The sequence below is a fragment of the Camelus ferus genome, chromosome 8, assembly GCF_009834535.1.
Source record: "Camelus ferus isolate YT-003-E chromosome 8, BCGSAC_Cfer_1.0, whole genome shotgun sequence".
Classification (NCBI taxonomy): domain Eukaryota; kingdom Metazoa; phylum Chordata; class Mammalia; order Artiodactyla; family Camelidae; genus Camelus; species Camelus ferus.
Window position 1 is genome coordinate 17,637,475 of NC_045703.1, and position 20,369 is coordinate 17,657,843.

The 20,369-nt window shown below is 36.0% G+C and overlaps 1 protein-coding gene across 1 annotated transcript; it reads left to right on the forward strand.

Moving 5' to 3' along the window:
• Positions 1–331: 331 nt before the first annotated feature.
• IRAK1BP1 (interleukin 1 receptor associated kinase 1 binding protein 1) lies at positions 332–20,163 on the forward strand. The gene is made up of 4 exons (XM_006182088.3): positions 332–745; positions 11,248–11,313; positions 19,434–19,564; positions 19,672–20,163. Exons 1-4 carry the CDS (start codon positions 431–433, stop codon positions 19,940–19,942), a joined length of 783 nt encoding a protein of 260 aa, XP_006182150.1. The 5' UTR covers positions 332–430; the 3' UTR covers positions 19,943–20,163.
• Positions 20,164–20,369: the final 206 nt, after the last annotated feature.

Genomic DNA, 20,369 nt, shown 5'->3' on the forward strand with positions numbered 1-20,369 from the left:
TGGGGTCCAAAAAGCTGTGCCCAATGTACCGGTAAAGTCAGACAAAAATAAAGACAATCGCAGACCGGCGTCTGGAAAACACGAAAGAGTCCGGCGGGCCTCTAGAAACTTCCGAGGTGGGCAAGGTGCAAACACGGAGGGCATGGAAAGGTGGGGTTCACCAAGAGGGAGGCCAGAGAGAAAACTCGCTACGATTTTTGAAGGCCGTAAAGAAACAAGTTAGAAACCAGAACAACGCGCTCAGCCAACAACTTGTAAAGGAGATGCAGCAAAATCCTCCACAAAGTCTCGCTCGTGTCCTCAAGAAGCTCGCGGGCCGGCAAGCCCGTCCCAGCATTCTTTGCGCCGCGCGGGAGAAAGCCCTGCCTTGCTTGGGCCCCTTCGGCCACCGTCGGCTCTGAGTTGCTATGGAAACCCAGCCTCCATCACTATGTCGTTACAACAAGCCCCTCCGTCGCGGGTGTTTGTCGAACTGGTTCCCTGGACTGACCGGGGCCGAGAGAACAATCTAGTCTCGGGCGGAGAGACGCTATCCGCCCTCCGCCGCCCTCTCTCCTCAGCGCAGGCCCAAACTTCGAGCCGAGAGGTGCACGTAAGCGGCACAGCCGAGGTGTCTGCCAGCCCCGACCGGGCGCAGGTGGCGGTGCGGGTGAGCAGCACCAAGGAGGCGGCGGCCGAGGCCAAGAAGAGCGTTTGCCGCCGCCTGGACTACATCACGCAGACCCTCCAGCAGCAAGGCGTGCAGGTGAGAGCTCCGCCGGGGAGGTGTTTGGAGCCCGACTGCAGAAACCCGGAGACCGGGGTGCTGACCGGGACGCGCCCCTTGGGCGGGGGTTGGGAGCGTGCAGGGTATTGAACGTCTGGGACACCTTTGTCCCATCGGCGTAACAGGGCTCGGCTCAAGGACCTGGCAGAGTGACTCTCTGGCCCGTCCTTCTAGAGGAAAGTAATTATTTGCCGCCGTGATTTATACAATAAAGGAATGCAGACTGAGTGGGAGTTTTTCGGCGATATTTGCTGCAGTAATTTGGTTTTTAACCATGAACTGACGAACTGTTAAACTTGAACCGTTAGGTTTGTAAATGCTTGCCTAAGTGGTGTGCTAGACACTAATGATTTGTTTTTATGTTGCACCGCGAAATTGGCAAGTGAAAATCACGGCCTGCTTCCTCCTAACCATGTTAAGCTTTGCATGAAGTGGTTTTTCAGTATTTTTCACAAACAGTAACGTGTGGGGGAAATTGCACCCATTTTCTTTTTATAGACTCAAAAAGTTTCTCCAAATTTTTTAGTTTTAATTTACAAAAAAATTAATGCAGTATATTGTAGATGCCACATATGGGAGATACGTCTACTTACCAAAGATGTCCATAACACAGATCACTAAAGAAATCTTACCTTAAGCCTGTTTCTAAGAAGGAAAAAATAATAAACCAGCCTTATTTAATCCACACAAGAGTTGTGTTAGACAGATTTTAATGGCCCTGTTTTCCAGATTTAAAGAGGTTAAATAATACTCTGAATTTCAGCCAGGGCCATATATGAACTCCTGTATTTCTGAAACCAAAATCTATGTTGCTTCCAACTATCCTAGGCTGCAGATAATTAAAATGAACGAAAATTAGAAAGTACAGAATGGGTCAACCATCTCGGTCCCCTCATTTTACAGGACAGAACTCTTAACAGCTAGAGTTACGTGATTTATGTACCCTAACACTGAGTTCATAAAAGAGCTTCCAGTCTATTATTAGAAATGTCACACCCCCCAAAACAAGTCTTTATCTTAAGGAGGAAAAATATTTGTACTGCATTTATAAACATAGAGTTATTTTAAAAATCATTTGGACTAGATGTCTCGAAATGATTTTATAGTTTTGAAGAATTCAAATGCTAATTATAAATAATGTAAATAAAGTCAGTTTAACATATAGAAAAATGTTTTCTCACAAAAATGGCTCATTGCTGCAGGCCTGCTTGAAAAACATAACTAATCCTTAATTCCATAGAATGTATACTAAGCTCACATAGCTGTAACTTCTAGTATGTAAAACAAAATAAATTACTATGGTCAACTTACAGTAATTACATTAAGACTTAGTGTTCAAGGCAAGACATACAAAGGTCAGTAATCTCCCAGTTATCTCTGCTGATGGAGGAAAGCAATCAGGTAAATAATTTGTTCAGTAGATAATGCAAAAAACCATTTATATTACTTTAAAGGATGAATTATAATGGGTCTTCACAAAGTCTTTATTCATTTTAAATTTTGGAATATGGGTTTATAAACATCACTCCCCTGCTTAAAGGGCCCCTCATATCCCAGAGTCCTTTGCTTAATAGATGGAGCCTAACTCTGTCATCTCCTGGCATCTCTCTCCCCTCATTGACTGACTCCCATTTTTTTGCCTTTGAAAACCAGCCCAAGCTCACCTCCTTGGCATTCCTTTCCTAACATAACACCACTCCCTGCCATCCCACACTCCTTTCCCCACCTTTAATAAAACATACCACTCTGTGTTTATCACTTTACTTGTCTCTCCTCCATATTCTAAACCTCTCTGGAGCAGAGACCGTTTTATCTCTTGTTTGCTTTGCATTCATGGGTTATGTTTCATACACATCACATAATGTGTACTTAGAAAATGGTTTTGAAATGAATGAAAGAAAAAAATGAACGAAGAACTAAATGAATAAACTATTAGTTCAGCTCTCTTACCGATCATATATAGTTTTACAGTCATATATAATTTTACGTGGGAAGGCATAACTCTCATTTTTAATGTTGTTTCTATGGAAAAATATTTTAAAGTTCTAAGTAGTATTTACTTATTCAACCATCAAACATTTATTAAACATTCCCTATCACTGTTCTTTTTTAAATAGCTTGAACATAATGTGTAATTATTTTGTTTTCTGGTTTCTGTGTTCCCCTCATAGGCTGTAAACTCCAATATTTGCCTGTTCATAATTGATTTTTTGATAGCTGTGTAATGAATGCCTCAGGCATGTTGCTAGGCATCAGAAATAGAGAATGAGTAAAACTTTGGCACTGTGCTGAAGGAGTCTCATTATAGGAATAGATTAATGTGTAGTGTTGTGATCAAAGTATGTACGTGTTACAATACAGCAGATTAAGAAAGGAAATTATGCTCATTTTACATGAGGAATTCCAGAAAGATTTCATAATGGAAGTGACATTTGTGTCAAATCTTAAACAGTGACTGAAGGGAAAGCATTCCAGTTCCACACAGAACGCAGCACGTATGTGTGTTCAGAGCACTTGATGCAGTTCAGTAGGACTAGGACACATGCGTGCCTGGAGAAAATGGACAGGGATGAAGAGACAGAACTGAAGAAGAAAGCTGTAGGCAGAGCATGGAGGAAGGCCTTGTGTGCCATACTGAGGGGCTGGGTATTATGGATAATTAAAAACTGCTTACTATTGCTAGACCTTTTACAAATGTTATCTCATTTGATACCCCCTCCCACTATATGAGTGTGGTATTTCAGTTGCTGTTTTACAGATGAGAACTCTCAGGACCGCAGTGATTACTGGCAGGTAGCTTGCCCAAGGTCATACAAGTAGGAAGTGACAGAGTTTAGAGTCCAGTCAAGAACTTTGACCTCAAAGCCCATGCTCTTTAACCACCATAACACGTTGCTGCTTTATTGTGTTGGCAGCAGGTAATCGAGTTTCAGGTGGAGAATGTAGCAGATGCTGTCAAAACCCCATTTTTGTATCCCTTGGCACTTCACGTTTGTGTGCGTGCAGGCCCAGCTTTCATCCTCCAACACTTGTGAATTCTTTGACAACTTTCCCCAGCTGCAGGAATTCACTCCACCTACAGGTCGGCCAGCCAGTGGTGCCAGAAAATTAACATCCCCTCCCCCTGCTCCAGCAGCCTTCAACTAACAGCTGAAGGGAGTGCCTGGACAGAGACCCCAGATTCCTCACCTTGGGCAGGATAACTCTGAGGCATGTGTTTTACCCCAGCACCCAGAGTTTCTCTGCGGAATGAGTTGCAGTTGCCCACAGTGGGGACTGCTTGACAACATACCCTTTAATGGCTTTCTTTTGCCCTCTGTTTCTCTTCCTACTCTGCTTTGGTGTTTCTTGGAATCAACTTAAAAATTAAGTGCTTGTATTCAAATCCTTGTCTCAGAGCCTGTTCCTGAGTACATCCAAATTAAGATGGGGAGTAGTAGGAACAGATTGAACATATATGAGTTGGCTTCAGTTTTCCATTATTAAAAATGGTGACAAAATTAATATTCTTGTTGTTAGGTATTTTTACATGTTCTTAATTATGTTCTTTTGATATTAATTCATGGCTTATGGATATTTTTAAGGCTCATGAAAAATTAGGAAGATGCATTTACATCTTCACTAGAAATACATCCTTGGCACAGTGAATTTTTAACTTTGCCAATTCAATAATCAAAAAAAGTTACTGTTATTTCTTATGCTTTTTTTCTTTTTTACATTTGAGGTTAAACTTTTTTCATGTAAACTGCCAGTTCACAATACTTTGCCCATTTTTCTTTGTCTTTTCTTTATTAATTTATGGGAACTTTATAAAAATTAAGATTATCAATAACTCTACCTCTCTCATATACTGCAGAAATTTTCCCAATTTCATATTTGCCATGTAACTTTGTTTACAGTATTAAATGTTCAAAATTTTAAAGATTTTTTTTAGCCAAATTCATTCATCTTTTCTGTATGTTTTCTGCCTTTGGTGTAATGCATATTGGGTCCTTCCCAAGTCTGAGGCTGTATAGCCATTGACTAATATTTCCTGGAATTTTTAGGGACCCTTCATAGGTCTCATTTCCTGCAACCACATAAAAATAAAAACTCCTGTGTTCACTCTAAATGGACAACCAAAACTTGTCTTTGTGGCCAGGGAAATGTCACATACTAATTAGATTAGATTTGGATTGCTTTTTTTTTTTTTTAACCTAACCCTGTGGCAAGTTGGATGTGATAATCCTGAATGGTTTAGACCTGTCAGGGCTTACCCTGAACCACAGAGTTACTGCGCAGAGAGTAGGGGCAGAAAGTATGACGTGAGGACTTCATAGTATTTGTTGTGCCTGTTGTTTTGAAATGTTACCGGTATTATATTTGCAATATTCAGACATTCTTTATTCAGAATTCTAGTTCTTTTGATCACCTTGTTTTGTACCTGTATCAGTACAACATTAAATTATTATATCTTTGTAAAACACTTGTAGGGCAAGTTCTCCCCTCATTGCTCTTCTACTGAAAAGGTTTCCTGTTTGCAAGGGGCATGTTCAGTGACATCATGAGGATACAATCAGAAAATCCAGACAGTGGAAAAGTCTACATTTTATTCTACAAGTTAAAGATCTGTTCATATTTTGCGTTGTTCATACATTAATTTCAGGAGAATTGCTGATTTTACACTGTTTGTTCTAGTCCATTTATTCAAACCTTTTTTTCTGTAACCTTTTATGGTTTTCTTTTGTTTAGCCTCTCTCTGTAAGGCTCTTTCTACAATAACATGGTTTTTATGGCTATTTTAAAATGTTACTTTGCTCCTTTCATAGATTTAATATAGTTATTCTTGTACTGACCATTCTGTCTTTTAAAACTGTCCTTTATATTTAAATATAAAGTAGCTTTTCAGTAGCTTACTTGGGAAAACTTAATAGACTAGGCTGGTATATTTTAATGTTTTTCAGTGCATACCCAGTATGGCAGGATTTCCCAGTCTCAGCACTATTACTGACATCCTGGACTAAATAATTCCTTGTTGTGAGGGACTGTCCTGTGCATTGTGGAATATTTAGCTGCATTCCTCAGCCCTGCTCATAAGGTGACCAGCTTGTCCCAGTTTACCTGGGACTGTCCCAACTTTACAACTGAAACCCCCATGTTTTAGGAACCTCCGTCATTTCCTGGTAAACCGGGACATTTGTTCACCCTGTCCAATCACTACATCATAGCAGTGTACTCTCCCTACCCCACTGTAACAATCAAATCTATCTCCAGACGTTAGTAAATGTTCTGTGAGGGGGAAAAGCACCCTCTGGTCGAGAACCACTGCTTTATAGGTAAATAAAAATCCCATACTTTATGTAGGATGCCACTAGCTAAACACAACCAGGAATGTATCTACAGTGAAACAAATTGAGGTTTATTTAGCATGATGTGGCAAAGAATGCATCTCAAAAAACCTTAGGAGTGTTTCAGAAAGGAGGAATAAGGAGGGACCTCTTACAGTTTTGGACTTGTGCTGTGAGTGGTTCTAAGGAAGGAACAGTGAAGTAGGGGCAGTTTGGTGATTGGCTATTGTATTCATTTTTTTCATAGGAAACCCAGAGGATTAAAATTGGGCTAGAGTTGGCTTACATATAGGCAGCAATCAAGTAGAGAAAGAATGTTAATCACTTTTGTTGTTGCAGTTCAGTTAGTTTTTGTTAGAAACTTTGTTTCTGTCTGTGTCCTGTTGAAAAGCATTTATATTTTGCTTAAAACTTCTCAGTCTGATTGCCAACAGGCAGTTTTTATTTCCCCAATCCCTATAATATTATTTGGAATTTCAGTGTTTACCAACTATGTAACTACATTTATAAGCAAGGTAACTGTCTTGCATATATTGCTTTCAAACTACACTAATTTGCTCTAAGAATCACTAGGATAAACTAAAGAAGTATTTTACTACTTCTGAGAATTTTTTCTTCTTCAGAGAGAACAGCACTAGGGATACACATGCAATTCAGTAGAGACAGGAAAACCTTTTCAACAGTTGGTGCCATAACAGTTGAATGTCCATGTGCAAAATGTGAACCTCAGCGTGTACGTCACACCTCATACAAAAATGTGTTCAAAATGGATCGTAGACATAAATGTAAAACATAAAGAAAGAAGAGAGTAAAGGCGAAAATCTGTGTGACCTTGGGTTTGAAAATGACTTTTTAGACACATTACCAAAAGCACAATCCATGGAAAACAAAAAAATAAATTGGACTTGATCAAACTTAAAAAACTTTTACTTTGTGAAAGTAATCATTAAGAAAATGAAAAGACAATCTAGTTGCCAAAACTTGGAAGCAACCAAGATGTCCTTCAGAAGATGAATGGATAAAGACACTGTTATACATCCAGACAACGGAATGTTATTCAATGTCAAAATGAAATGAGCTATCCTGCCATGATAAAAAATGGAAAAATTTAAATGGAAGTTACTGAGTGAAAGAAGCCAATCTGAAAAGGCTACATACTGAACTGTTTCAACTATATGACATTCTGGAAAAGGCCAACTATAGAGACATTAAAAAGATCAGGGGTTGGGGCAGAAGGAGAAATAAAGAGATAAAGCACAGGGGATTTTTAGGGTGCTGAAAATGCTCTGTGTGCTACAGTAATGGTGGGTACATATCATTATATATTTGTCCAAACCCTCAGAATATACAGCACCAAGAATGAGCCCTAATGTAAACCATGGACTTTGGTTGATCATGATGTGTCATAGGTTCATTAGCTGTAACCATTGCGCCACTCTTGTGGGGGATGTTGATAATGGTGTGCATGTGTGGGCACAGGAAGCAAATGACAAATCTCTGTGCTTTCCACTTAAATTTGCTGTGAGCCTAAAACTTCTCTGAAAAAATGAAGTCTTTTTTAAAAAGACAGTCCATAGACTGGGTGAAAATATTTGTAAATTACGTATCTGATAAAGGACTTGCATCAAGAATATATAAAGAACTCAATTCAATGATAAGAAAACAAGTAGCTCAGTTAAAATGCACAAAATATCTGAACATATACTTCACTAAAGAATATATGCAGATGGCAAGTAAACACATGAACAGATCCTCAACATTATTTGAGAACTTATGTTCACGTATAAATTTGCACACAAACGTTTATGGCGGTTTTATTCATCGCTAAAACTAAAACTTTAGAACTTGGAAACAATCAAGATGTCTTCAGCAGGGGACTGGATGACTAGTACATCCATGCATTGGAATATTACTCAACAACAAAAAGGTGCAAGTTATTGATTCACAGAACAATGTGGATGAATCTTAGATACATATTATAAGTGAAATAAGCCAGATCCAAAAAGGTTTCTATTTTATGATCCATTCATGTGACATTCTGGAAAGGGAAAACTGATGAATCAGTGGTTAACAGGGTTTGTTGGATGGGAAAGTGTCATATCAAGTAGTCATATCAAGGAGATGCACAGAGGAACGTTTCAAGCAAAAGAACTATTCTGTGTGGTACTAGAGTGGTGAATACATCTGTCAAAACCCATAGAACTATAAATCACAAAGAGTGAACATTAATGTATGCAAATAGAAAAAAAGGTTCAATTCCAGGACAGAATCCAGATTGTGACAAATGAACCTCACTTTATTATAAATAATGATGTAACTGCACTGAACGTGGGGGTGGGAGGTGAGAGGCATATCCTAAGTAAGTCTGGAAAATTGTGTTTTACTAGAAACTAAGGATAAAGATGAACGATTCATAAACACTATACTCTTGTTGGTAAATTTGTTTTCCAACAGGTTACTGGTTAACAGTTCTGAAACTGCTTTATATGTATTCTAGGCTTGAAATATAAGTGGTTGGTGGGTTATCGGAGCCAGATTTCTCACTGTTGGAGAGGAAAATTATAGGTAAGAGAGGAAGGTTAGAATGAACTCTGTGGTTCTTAATTAGAGTTGGAAACACCAATATGAACTCATGTTTAGCTTAGTACATATACAGCTGGATAGAGAAACAGTTGTAGGTATTTGTGTATATGTGAGTTTGATAATGTATGTACTTCTATGTGAGTTTGAACATGTACATACATTATCAAACTCCGTCCACTGAGAGGACCTATAAGGAATGACACTTGAGTAGTGATGCACATTCTCAACACCCAGGTCTTGGTTCCAAATACCAGTCTCAAAGAAAAGATGCTAAACTTCTTAGTAAAGTGGCTGACTGTAGGGCTGGGCAGGGAGACCACCACATGAGCCTGTTGGATCTTGCACCACAAAGTAAGGAAGTACTGAAAAAATAAAAAGATGGTAGTATGTCAAGGGGATATAGGAGCCAACCTGAAAGAAACCTCAATAGCCAAAGCTAGAATAATTTATGCAAAAAAATAAATAATGTAGTATATATTGAGTGAATATGGGCTGGACTTAGTGACTTGCCTTCGATAGTTAAAGTGTGGAAAGGGAAAAACAGTAACTGCAGTGAAGAAAACTGGCAGGCATTACCTTAACCAAGTGATCAAGGTTAACGTTATGAGTGATGTCACGTGGATATCGTGTACCCCCTGATATGTTGTGATGAGAGGGACACTTCACCTCTGTGGTATTCTTTCCTAAAACCTATAAGCCTGGTCTGATCATGAGAAAGAACCATCAGACAAACCCAAATTGAGAGATATCCTGCAAAATACCTGAGCAAATCTTTCAAGGTTATGAAAAACATGAAAAGACTAAGAAATTCTCTTAGATTAGAGGAAGCTAAGGAGACATGAATTAATGCAATGTGGTGTCGTGGATTGGATCCTGGAATAGTAAAAGAACATTAATAGAAAAACTGATGAAATGCAAGTGAAGTTTGGAGTTTAGTTAATGGTATGTACCAGTGTTGTTTTTTTAGTTTTGACAGATGTACCATGGTAATGTAAGATGACAACATCAGAGATACCTGAAACTGGGGTATACAGAACTCTGTACTGTCTTGATGACTCTGCTGTAGATTTTAAATTTTTCTAAAAAAAGTTTACTAAAAGGTTACAGAACAGTGTGTATAATACAATTACATTTATGAAAAAGTCTGTACATAGATCTAGATATGTTTATATGCATTGATAGATGATTTAATTAAATGTTTACTGAAAAAGGTTTGGAGACAATAATTACTTTCCTTGCTCTTTTCTCTAGTATTAGATTTTCCTTAATTAGCCTATGTTATTTTTATAAAAACAGTAGCACTGTTAACTGCAACAATAAAAGATATTTTCTTTTCAGCTACCCTTCCTAGTATTATTTCTCTAATAATTTTTCAGTCAGAAGTTTTATATGTATTTATCAAGTGAAGTGAGGGGGAAAATATGAAATGAGATATCCAAGGAAATAGAAGATGTGTTTACATGCATAAAAGAATATTAAATGACAGAAAAGTTCAAGTTTCATGTTTTCAAATTCAAGCAGTATATACATTACTCTTTTATACTTATCTGTATTCTAAATTTTCTACAATGAACAGGTATTACCTTTACCATTAAAAAGATGCATTAATATTTTCATGTTAGTGACAGACATCAGAACTATAATTGGAACTTAAGTTCAAATTTTCAGGTTAAAGCTCTTTAGAGTTTCCCAGATCATAGAAATGACTTGAAATTAATTTATATCCTAAAATTCAGGTGCAGCTACATACCCTAAAAAATAACTTATAATTAAATCATTAGTGGGTATAATAATCTTTATTTAGTATATATTTTAAAAGATATAAAAATTTATAAAATAGAAGTTCTGCCTGTCCCCAAGGATGAAAGTAGGTCAATAATTCATTTCAATAAATTTTAAAACAGTTTTGAAAAGTAAATGAGAAATTTAACTTTTTTGTCAGAATTATGTACCCTGTATTATTTACCCAGAGACTCAAAGAGCATTAATATTCCTTTTCTAAGAATAGACTGGCTTGGGTCCAGTATTTCAGGAAACATCATAATAAACATCTACGTTGCTGAGTGCCTTCCACGTCACTTTATTTACAATGTCTCATTAAATCGTCAAAGTAATTTTATGTAGTATAACTTAATTTTATAAATGTGGAAACTAAGCCTCAAAAAACTTGAGTAACTTGCCCAAAGTTGCATACTACAGATATTCAGTAAATTTGTATTATTTGTAAATTAAACATTTTTAAAAACTCTAATACTCCTACAACATTCAGAATCCTTTATGTACAAATAATTCCTCGTATATATACCACCCTAAGTTCATACTTTTTGTATATACTAAGGCAAAAATTACTACAAATGGAGTGACAATTATGATGAAATTTTCAGCAAATATTTGTAGATTTCTGAATTTATTTTATGTTATGTTTAAGGCTTTAAAACCAGGCAAACCAGTTCTTTCTTTGTACTTTGTCATTCTGATTTTAACAAGTTCAGGTTTCTACTTTATGTTTTAGCGTAATTGTCTTTAGTAGCCAAACATTTAGTAATCATACTCTTGTACTTTCTGTTTCAGTCAGAAAATGTAACTGTGACAAAGGATTTTAAAAGAGTAGAAAGTGCTTATCACATGGAAGCAGAGGTATGTACTTACCTTAACAAATAATTGGAAACAGCATGACTTTGCGGGGACAATTTGCATTTATTTTTACTCTTAAACTCAATGTATAGGAGAAATGCTTCTCATGGTATTGAAAAAAGATCATTTTTCTCAAAATCATTTTTTGGTGTTAACAGAGCTGGGTGAGCTTTCAGAATAAATTTAATGAGATTTAAGAGAAATTGTTTTGAAATGGATTAAAAATAGCAAGGGGGAAGTAGCATCTAATTGCCACTTGAATAAAATTTTAGTAATGTTAACACTACGCAGGAAACACTACAGGAGAGAGATTTCTTCTCCTAATAAAAAGCAAACTAATAAAGTGATAGCATGAAGAATTGAAACACTTTTCAACTTTCTTTTGTTTCACAATGCAATTTTATTGTGTTATGTTAAGGCTTATTTAAAAATAAAAATTCCTCAACCTTTGCATAAATTAAAAAGAATAAAATACTTTTGTACAGTCAATTAATGACAGCATTCAGTTCCTACAACTGCCAAGCTTTTTGATTATTCTTAAAGATTTTATGATCAGGATTTTATGAAATCAGAGTATGTTACACATAGTTGTGGTTAGTTACAAGACTGCTGTCTGTTTCTGATTCCAAGCATCTTGGGGTCTGTGCTTAGTCCATGCTGCTTTTTTGCCACAGGAAGCAAACAGAAATGGTGTTAGAGTAGTGGAATCTTGTTTGTCTAATCAGCGAATCTTTAGAGGTAGAATCACCTCAGAGAATCACCTAGTCTTACCTTCAGGCAGACAATATATTACTTTTCTAACGTTAAGGATGTGACCATAGGCTTAGATCGCTTAGGCTCAGACTTGTCAAAGATCGTATTACAAGACTTAGAGTGGAAATTAGAATCCTGGCTTCTTACCTCTTCCACAACACACTGTTGTCCCAATACTTACTTACATAGTTTTGTGATTTCTCCAATTAAAATTTAACTATCTGAAGGCATTTTTAAAAATACTCACGAGGATTTTAGGGATCCATTTGGCAAATGTCATTCTGTAGCATGGGGGACCAAAAAGTACCTTTCCAAACATTTGATATTATGGAGGTCACAGGCTGGGAGTTGGTCTAGCACTCCCAGTAGTTACTACCTGTTGGAACTTCAGGATGTAGTGAACACAGGTGGGCTCAGGTCACGTGTCAGTGGGGTTTGCTGTGGGGGTGCACCAGGAAGTAAGGAGGAAAAGAAACAGTTCCAGCAAACACACAGCCAGGCTTCATGGAAAACTGGAACATTTCTTCAGACTGGGTTGTTCTAGGGACTGACCCACCAGCTACACAATGTGTGCTTGTTGTAAGACATGGCTTACATGAGGACTTGGCTGAACTCTGCTCCTCTTCCTTTTCTGTACTTACCTTTCTATTGTCTTGTATTCAAAATTTTAGGAAAGAAGCTAATTATGTTTTATATAGGGCTCCTTGGTAGCCAGACCTCTTACATAATGCAGTCCAGAACATCATTGCCCTTAAGTCAGCACCGGTAGAGGCCAGGACAGGAGGGTCACAAGGTGCAAAGTATGTCAACCTATGCATAAAGAACAACGTGTGGCTTTGTGGCTATAGCTGTAGTGAACATTAAATCCTAATGTCTAACTTATACCAATATTCTCATGGATAGTTAAATATATAGAATAAGATTAGATGGTAAAACATTGCTTTTCACATAGTATCTGAAATTTTCATCCTGCAAGGCACTTTAGAGGTTCTCTTTCTAACCTCCCACCTACCCTGCTGCTTCTCTTTATTTTAAAGGTAAGAATATTGAAAGTTAGAAATTACCTGAATGACTTCTTTAAGGGTGGGTAAGTGGTATGTTTGGGGAGAGGGAGCTGGATTAAAACCTTGACTTTGCCATTCTTTTCTCTGTTCTTTTCACTTCTCGTGTTTTTTTTCGTTATAATCTCAGTGTTTGGAGGGATTTTTAAAAGCCTGGGATAATATAGGCATTCAATTAGAAGTCTGTTAAATGGAGAAAGAAGTATAACCACTCATGTAGTTTTCCCCCTCCTTTTCCTTGCATGTTTCCATGTGTCAGGTGTTTAATCTTTTTTTAACTCTTCATTTTTGTTGTGAAATATTTTATATGTCAATAGGTATGAGCATAAAAAGCCAATTCCATTTTCAGACATCTAATCTATACAAACTTTTCTAACATTAAATCAGAATTGACTCATGAGTACTCATCCATTATAATAGTGTACCTCTCCAAGAACAAAACAATACTAATATTTCTTCCTTGAAATACATACTTTAAGTTGTATCATATTGATGCTACTTTTTTCTTCACCAAGTGTAAGAATCTCCAGTTTCTTTCGTCATTTCTTATATAGCAAACTCTTTAGTTAACCAGTTTCCTCCTAAGGCATCTACAACTATAGTGTCCTAACTGTGGTTCCATATTAAAGAAAGATGATTATCTTCCTTATTCTGGAATGTTTATTTCTAATAACACACAAAAGTCTGAACTAACTTTTTGGCACTTGCATCACATTGTTCCCTTCTGTTGAGTTTACAGTCATAATTAATGATTAAAACAAAAAGTGTCTTTCTCACATGTGGCTTTTAAATCATATTTCTCCTACCTTATACTCTGTTATTGCTGTTTAAAAATGAAGTGTGGGATTTTACATTTATCTCTGTAAAAGTTTACCCACAAGATTTGATCTATATTTCCAGCCTGTTAGGATCTTTTTAGATCTTGATTTTATCAAACAGTGTTTATTCTTAGTCCTATCAGCTTTATGTCACCTTCTGATTTGATCATCAGTGGATCCACCTATGTAATTAACAGAAATATTCAGTAGCATTAATCAGCTATGACCTTAACCAACAATGTTGCCGTAAAACTGTATGTCAGTATATCCTAAGACTTGTCTAATTATTTATGTAAAATATAAACCCCATATGGCTACAGTATTTCTTGGTAACTTACCAACTAGGAAGTCAAGTTAAGGATATCATGACTAGCTCTTAATGATCTCAGATTTACATGCTCAATAGACTGTCCTTTGGATAGAAATAATTTGTCAGAGTTTCAGAAAGTAGAGATTAGAAGGAGAGTATAGAATTGGTGAACTTCACTCTCAGGAATCGAGCAAAGTTAGAAATCAGTTAGGTTTTCTACTTAACATCCCAGCAAAGAAACTCATTATAACTAGAGTCTGAACATATGATTCCAGGGACGTTACAAAATTTTAGTCTTAAATTCCTGTGTCCTTATTTGGTTATTCCCTGAATGCCTTCCTGAAGGACCATTAAAATGAGAAAGCCCTGTTCACTTTTCTTCAGAGACAGGAACAAAGAAGCCAGGGAGACTTAAGAGGTCAAAAAAGAATAGGTTGTGGCAATATCAAAGAGGAAAACAAAACATGCAAAGTCCTTGAGGGATATGGCAAGGGAGCAGAATGAACCAAAAGACATCAAAAAAAAAAAAAAAAAAAAAAAAAAAAGAAAAGAAAAAAGAAAGAAAATCCAGAATAGAATCCAGACTGTAACAAATTAGCCTAACTCTTATTACAAATGAATGATACAACCTCAGGGATGTTGGAATTGTCAAACTGAGAATTTAAAACAAATATGATTAATATGCTTAGAGCTCTAATGGATAAGTAGACACTATGCAAGAACACATGGGCAACATAAGGAGAGACATTGAAATCCTCAGACCCAAAAAGAAATAGTAGAAATCAGAATCACTGTAACAGATATGAAGAATGATTCTGATGGGCTTTTTATGGTAGACTGGTTGCTGCTGAGGAAAGAATCCCTAGGCTTGAGGGTGACAATAGAAACCTCAAAAACTGAAGAAGAAGAAGAAAAACCGTCAAAAACTGAAAAGCAAAAAGAACAAAAACTGGAAGAAAAAAAAAAAGAAAAAAGAAACAAAGAAAGAAAACCGAGAATATCCAAGGACTGTGGAACAACTGTAGAAAGTGTAACATACACATAATGGGAGTACCAAAAGGAAAAAAGAGGGAGGAATAGAAGAAATATTTGAAACAGTAATGACTGAGAATTTCCTCAATAAATGCCCAAAAAAGAACTCAATAGCTGGGCATATTATTTTCAAACTGTGGAAAATCAATGATAAAGAAAAAATTGGGAAAGAAACAAGAGGAAAAAAACACCTTACTTGTAGAGGAAAAAAATAAGAACTATGTCTGAATTTTCTTCAGAAACCATGCAAGGAAGGAGAGAATGGAGTAAAATATTTAAAATGTTGAAAGGAAAAAAATACCCAACCTAGAATTCTCTACAGTATGAGATGATGCTTCAAAATTGAAGGAGAAATAAAGATTTTCTCACACGAACAGAAATTGATGGAATTTGTTGCCATTAGGACTGCCTTGCAACAAATGTTAAAAGTTCTTTAGTTAATGTATGTTTTGGCCTAGATTTTTTTTTTAGCAGAGAAGTGGGCCAAGCAAGTGGGACAGGTGGCTCGTGCTCAAAAGACCCAAACCCTGAATGTGTTCTATCTTGGTGACAGTTCTATTAGAGCTTGAAAGAATTCTGTTTTTGGAGGAAGTAACCTATAGATGTCCATTATATCCAGTCAGTTGATGGTATTGTTGAGTTCAGCTATGTCCTTAGTGATTTTTTGCCTGCTGGATCTATTTCTGATAGGGGGCTTGGAGACTCCAACTGTGATAGTGGATTCATCTGTTTCTCCTAGCAGTTCCATTAGTTTCTGCTTCATGCAGTTTGACACTCTGTTGTTAGGGGCATACATGTGAAGGATTGTTATGTCTCTTAGAGAATTGCCCCCATTATCATTACATAATACCCTTCTTTACCCCCAATAACTTCTTGCTGTGAGGTCTGCTCTGTCTGAAATTACAGTAGTGACTCTTAGTTTCTTCTGATTAGCGTTAGTGTGATTTTTTTTTCCTGTGGATTCACTTTTAACCTATATATGTCTTTATATCTAAAGTGGCTATTTCATAGACAGCGTGTAGTTGGGCAGTGTTTTTTGATCCACTCTGACAGTCTCTGTCATTTAATTGATATGTTTAGACTGTTGATCAAACATTCAAAGCATTACTGATATAGTTAGATTAATATCCACCACATTCTTTACTGTTATATTTGTTGCCCTTACTCTTTTTTCTTAGTTTGGTCTTCCACTCTTTTTTCTGCCTTTTGTGATTTTAATTGAGTATTTCATGATTCCTGTGTTTCTCCTTTCTTAGCATTATCAGTTGTATTTTTTAAAGCTTTTTTAGTGATTTCCCTAAACTATGCAATACATATTTACTACTAATTCAAGTCTGCTTTTAAATAACACTGTACCTTTTCATGGGTTTTGTAAGTACCTTATAATAACAAAATAATTCTAATTCCTCCCTCCCATCTCTTGTGTCATTACTGTCATTCATTTCACTCACACACTAGCATACATGTGTATATGTAAGAAATATACATAAGCAGACATAATTGAATAGATTGTTGCTGTTGCTTTGAACAAACTGTTATCCATTAGATCAATTAAGAATGAGAACAATAAAAATATTTTACCTTCACTTATTCCTTCTTTGATGTTCTTCCTTTCTTTATATAGATTTAAGTTTCTGATCTATATTATTTTCTTTCGTTCTGAAGAACTTCTTTTATTATTACTATTTTTAATGGAGGTCCTGGAGATTGAACCCAGGACCCTGTGCATGCTAAACATGAGCTCTACCATTCTATATCCCCTCCCCCTAAAGAATATTCCATGTTCATGGATAGAAAGATTCAATATGGTCAAGATGTCATTTCTTCCAAACTAGATCTATAGATTTGATGCAGTCGCAATCAAAATCCCAGTAAGTTATTTTGAGGATATTGAAAAAAATGATTCAAGTTTATGTGGAGAAGCAAGGGTCCCAGAATAGCCAGCACAATACTGAAGGAGAAGAACAAAGTTGGAGAAACGACACTACCTGACTTCAGGACTTACTCTAAAGCTACAATAAACAATATAAGGTAATAGTGTTTGAAGACTAGACAGACATATCAGTGGAACAGAATGGAGTGCGAAGGAAGACTCCGTATAATCACCCGATCTCTGAGAAAGGAGCAGAGGCAGTATAATGGGGCAAAATCGTCTTTTCACTAGTTGGTGCTGGAACAACTGAACATCCACATACAAAAACAAATCTACACCCTCCCACCCTTCAGAAACATTAACACAGACCTTATTGTAGACCTAAAAGTAAGACACAAAACTATAAAACTCCTAGAAAATAACAGAAGAAAACATAGAAGACCTTGAGTATCACAATGACTCTTTAGACACAACACCAAAGGCATGATCTATGAAAGAAATAATTGGTAAGCTGCACTTCATTACAATTAAAAACTTCTCCTCTGTGAAAGACAATATCAGAAGAAGGATAAGAAAGTCACAAACTGAGAGAAAATATTTGCAAAACACACTTACTTTAAAAGGCTGTTGTCCAAAGTATATAAAGAACTCTTAAAACACAACAGTAAGAAAAAAATACTTGAATAAGCCAAAGGCCCTAACACATGCCTCACTAAAGAAGATATGTAGATGGCAAGTAAGCATATGAAAAAGATGTTCCACATCATATGTTATTGGGCAAATGCAAATTAAAACAAAAATGAAATGTCACTGCACACGTACTAGAATGGCCAGAATCAAAAATTGGTCAGTCTAATTTATCATATTAACAAAGTAAAAAAGATACCATATGATCATCTCAATACATGAAGAAAAAACATAAAACAAAATCCAACATTCATTCCTAATAAAAATTCTCAGCAAACTAGGAATAGCAGGGAACTCCCTCAAACTGATAAAGGGGAATGTATGAAAAAATCTACGAATAACATCATGCTTATCTATGAAGCACTGATTGCTTTGTGCCTAAAATCAGGAACAAGACAAAGGTATCTACTCCATGACTTCTATTCAGCATTGTACTTGAAGTGCTAGCCAGTGCAGTGAGGCAGAAAAAGAAATAAATATACATCCAGACTGGAAAGTAAGAAGTAAAAGTGTCTTTTATCATTGCTGTAGAAATTTTAATGGAACCTCCAGAAATCTATCAGAACTAGTAAACATCAAAAATACAAAATACCTAGGGACAAATCTGATTTTTAAAATATATAAAAACTTGTACACTGAAAACTCAAACCACTGCTAAGAAATTAAAGACCTAAATAGAAGGAGAAGCACACCTTGTTCCTGATTTAAAAGACTCGGTATCATTAAGGTATCAGTTCTTCCTTAATTGATGTGTATTTAGATTCAGTGCAATCACAGTCAAAATCCCAGTCAGCTTTTTAAAAAATAGAAATTGACAAACTGATTATAAAAGACGTTATTTACTAAATATTGAAACCAGGTAGAACAACATGAGTCTTCACTGGATAACGTGATAAAAGGCAACTGTTCTGTGTTGTACAAGGTGACTCGGGGTCATCTCACCCCTCTTTCTCTTTGCTACTCCAGCCTGCTCTCCAGTACCTGTCCTTTGTTTTACATACTGAGCTTGTGTAAAGTTACCTTAGAAGAAAAGATTTAGTTTTCTTCTAAAAAAAGTTTTAAGATTACAGGTTTAAAGTATTCCTGTCTTATAAGAACTGCTTTCGTGTATTTAAAGGTAGAGGACATAGTGAAATAAATGAGCTTACTCAAAGAGATCTGAAAATAACTATTGGAAGAAGAAACATACCTCAGTGACAGCAGAGAAGTATGAAGTAATTACTGCTAATCGGGAAGCTTCCTAATGGCAAAGATGACTAAGGAGTCGTGAAACATTTATCAGTTAGAATTTAGCCAAATAAAAAAGTTGAAGGGGAAACCCTCCATTCACTTTCGTAAAAACTCCCTGACTGGTTTAAAATTAATTTTAAAATATTCAAGTCAATATTAGATAAAGTATAAAATTCATAAGCAAAAATAAATTTAATGACAAAATAGTTGTAAGTACCAAGTAGGCTTTTCTTACCTGTTACGTACTATAAAATGACCTCATTGTAATGTGGCTCTACTTTTTTTAATTCACGTTTAGAGCAAAATTTGAAATGATGCATCAGACATGAAAATAACTTCAAGTGTCATTTCATTTACAGGTCTGCATTACATTTACTGAATTTGGAAAAATGCAAAATATTTGTAACTTTCTGGTTGAAAAGCTAGATAGTTCTGTTGTCATCAGCCAGCCCCAGTTCTATCATACTTCAGGTTCTGTTGAGAATCTTCGGTAAGTTAAGCACATCTTTAACTAAATTATCAATTAATTAAACAGAACTATTCAGTGCCGCTGTTCTTTGAATATCGTATTAATAATCTTTGCATTTAATTCCTAAGACGGCAAGCCTGTCTTGTTGCTGTGGAGAATGCATGGCGCAAAGCTCAAGGAGTCTGTAACCTTGTTGGCCAGACCCTAGGAAAACCTTTATTAATCAAAGAAGAAGAAACGAAAGAATGGGAAGGCCAAATAGACGATCACCAGTCACCCAGACTCTCAAGCTCTCCAACTGTACAACAGAAAATCAAAAGTGCAACAATACATGCTGCTTCCAGAGTATTTGTAACTTTTGAAGTAAAGGGGAAAGAGAAGAAAAAAAAACATATCTGAAATTCTGACCAAAATACATTGTATTCATATCTTTGTCTATTTTTATACTTTTTATAATGTTTCCTTTTTTCAGAATATATATATTGTACAGTATATAAAAGTGTTTCTCCTCTGAATCTGTCAACCCTTGAATATAGTTCCACAGAATACTTAACGTTTAATTTCTATTCTCACAAACTTACTATGGGAAATACTCTTTGGAAATAAATGTGTTATATGTACATACTTGTATACTGACAGTTCATATAAGTGCATGTGTTAGTAATTTTATATTTCTACCACAGGAAGAAATACACAGTTATTAACATGATTCTTAACATTTAATAGAAAAATTAATGAGCAATACGTAACTTTTGATAAAAGGATAATGAGATATACTAAGAAAATATTTTGATGCCAGACATAAAAGACAATATAGGGACAAGCC